The sequence below is a fragment of the Pygoscelis adeliae genome, unplaced genomic scaffold, assembly GCF_000699105.1.
Source record: "Pygoscelis adeliae isolate BGI_AS28 unplaced genomic scaffold, ASM69910v1 Scaffold354, whole genome shotgun sequence".
Lineage (NCBI taxonomy): Eukaryota > Metazoa > Chordata > Aves > Sphenisciformes > Spheniscidae > Pygoscelis > Pygoscelis adeliae.
In genome coordinates, this window is record NW_008824618.1 from 68,350 (window position 1) to 71,566 (window position 3,217).

Sequence of the window (3,217 nt, forward strand, 5' to 3'; positions counted from 1 at the left end):
CAGTGAAAGAATGAATGCTAAGTCTTTTTTTTGAAAGATTTTTATTAAAGAATATTCAGTAAGCTGTATTAGACAGACTTATCGAATCTCATTACTGAGTTAAAGTGCCATCAGTCAAGCCACACACACACTGAAAAGCATATTCTCTTCGGTCTGATCTGGGTGAGGTCTTGTGAACTTTGTATGCACACAAATCGTGACATGCAAAGCCGTATCAAGACCATAATACATCTGTCAACTATGTTTTTATTGAAACCCAAGGTGTCTGCATATCATGAAATAGCAAGTTCAGCACACAGGAAAATAAAAATACAGCTTGCACAACCAAGTGTATACACTCATTGAATAGCAGCGGCATCACTAAAAAAAGTTGACTTTGTGCTTCACAGCTAAACTGTATACGGCTGAACAGTTTTGTTCACTGAACCATGGGGCTGATAACAAGTCTTTGAATGGCACTGAGAGGCCTAAACAATTACAGTGTAAGACATCAGTAAAACTGTTTATTCCATTTTTCATCGTGATGGCTCAAAACAGACAACAATCCTATTATTATTATTAGGATCTATTTTCAAAACCTTTTGAAAGTGTTTCAAGAGAAGTGTTTCACCATCAGTACCCTGCATTGTCCAGCCCAACTACAAGTAGTGGAACACGACAAATATGCACATATATTGCAAAACACGGTTTTGTTTAATTTTTATTTGTAAAACATGAGTTTCCAAGCAAATTTAACCAGAAATTATATTCACACCCTCAAACTCTACTTCAGACTTTTTCTGAATGCCTGTGTCTATTAAATATTGTCCTTTATTTCAAAACAGAGTTCCAGCATAAATCACTCCTCTTATTTAATACTTATTGAGCAAAGTAATCTGTATTCCCACAGCATTTAAAGTGAGAATTACACTGTTGCACATACATATTGCATAGTTATCTGCATTCCTTTAGCAGATACCCCCTGGCACTTATTTCAATAAACCAACCATCACTTCACTGATATCCCACAACTTTCTCGCAACCAAGTCATCCATGGCTTTGGGCAGGAGTTCCTCCTCTTTGCAGTCCCCAAAATATTTTCCTGACACGCCTTCAACATCAGGAGAAGAGGCCAAATAAATAGAAGTCTGGGCTCCTTCCAGAGGTGTTTTGAAGAAAGCCCATGACACCAAGTTGAACAGGGGTTTTGCCAGCAAAGGAATATTCACGTATCTGCCTAGATTTGTTCTGACAATCCCAGGATGAAGTGAATTGACGGTGACTCCTGTCCCTTCTAACCGACGGGCTAGCTCCCTTGCAAATAATATGTTAGCCAGTTTACTCCGACTGTAACAAAAGCTTTTATTGTAACTTATTTCACTGTTCAAGTCTTCAAAGTTGATCTCTCCATATTTGTAAAGCTTTGAGGATACTACCACAATCCTGCTCGGAGCAGAATTTTTGAGAAGGCCCAGAAGAAGGTTGGTGAGCAAGAAGTGACCCAAGTGGTTTACACCAAATTGCATCTCAAAACCATCCTCTGTCTTCATGTACGGACACTGGAATATCCCTGCATTATTTATCAGAACATCCAGCCTTGGCTCTTCCTTTAAATAGGAAAGAAAAAAATCATTCAGTTTTAGAACTGTCATACAAAACACACTATTATGCTTAATATTTCTCATTGGCCATTGTTAGAAAAAAATAATTTCATTCCTAGTTTTCTGAAGTGTAACTTCCCGACATTCTCTTAAAGCATTGCTGAAAAAAACCCGCAAGTTGAACGACCAGTAAACTGTGTACTTGACCCCAGCAGGATGCAGGTACACGAGAGTAGGTCTGTACCTACTTTTAATGCAGGCAGAGAACGTGATCATCTGCTTCTCCAGGAGCAGCTTCTTCTATAGCAGTTCAGTGATAATTTACCTTTGTGATGCATTTTGTTTTCCTCTAAAAAGTAACCTGTTTATGGCACTGCAAAAGCACACACATTAATTTATGGCAAACCTCAGCCATAGGCAAGGGGTCTACTGTGCAAAAGATGTGCTAATACAGAACAAAAAGTGTTAGCTCAAAGAACTAACCTCAGGGTTGAAGAGAAACCATTACGTTGTAGACCCACCATCTCACTGGGGTGATGTCATGAAAAACTTTGCAAAACAATGTTCTCATGGTTTTAAACACTATCTTATTTTAAAATCACCACACGTCATTGTGCTGCTTCCTGAGAACTATGGAGCAGAACTCATCATAGAAAAGTAACATTCATGATCCTAAACTGAGCAGGTTTCATACAACAGTTTGAGTCTAATAGGTCTACTCAAGAACTAAGGTGTGTCTATGGGACTGAGGCTTGAAATATTTATGACGTGCTCAGAACATGCTATTTGATGGATCTGTATTCTGGTTCAGGTCGGTAGAAAACAAAGACTCAAGGAGGTATGTTACACTCTACAGAATCAGGAAACATAAGTAATTAACAGAGAGGGTGGTATGGATAATTTAAATATAGGTATAATACAGCATGCACTTCATGCTGCAGCATCCACTCAAAAATTAAGAGCTCTCCAATTTACCCAAAACAGTAACTTTTTCAAAAAATACAGATTAAAGTAAGCTGCCTAAATTAGCTCCGAGTTCAACACTTTTGCCCACCTCTGACAAAAGACTGAAAGTATCACAGGAAATTTATGCTTGCATGAATCAGAAGTAAACATATCCACTTTATAGAAAGAGCAGCACGAGTTTTCTTTGCTGCTAATCCTTTAAACCCAATGCAGGAACTGGAAGGCAAGCTAAGATCGTTTTGGGTCATTTTGATGATAAAAATAGAGAACCTCAAAATGGATTTTGTACCATTTGCCTTTTATTTGACTGCCATTAGCAGCAATGATACAAAGAGAGCAAAACCCAGATCTGCACTTGGCATTCAGTTAATGATGCTGGCATCCGATCACACAAAACACCAAGTACTTCAACCTCAGACTGATTTCCGTGGGACTTGAGGTTGCTCAGTGTTTCATATAATTGGGTCCCTGAGGCATGATCCAAAGAGCATCAAACTCACTTCTCCTCTTCACCCAAAGGGACATAATGGTTACTATCACTAAACCAGGACGCAACTGAAGAAGTGCTGACTGTAGATCTGCTCACTGAAGTGATACTTCTTTCTCCTTTCGAGAAAAACATTGCTTTAGAAACTTTCTGTAGCATCTGACTGGAGGATTTATTTTGCAAG

The 3,217-nt window shown here is 38.6% G+C and overlaps 1 protein-coding gene across 1 annotated transcript; it reads right to left on the reverse strand.

The window, feature by feature from the left end:
* Nucleotides 1-226: 226 nt before the first annotated feature.
* On the reverse strand, nucleotides 227-2,631 carry LOC103915534 (retinol dehydrogenase 14-like). The gene has a single exon (XM_009322372.1). The coding sequence runs from the start codon at nucleotides 1,662-1,664 to the stop codon at nucleotides 969-971; it is 696 nt and encodes a 231-aa protein (XP_009320647.1). The 5' UTR covers nucleotides 1,665-2,631; the 3' UTR covers nucleotides 227-968.
* Nucleotides 2,632-3,217: the final 586 nt, after the last annotated feature.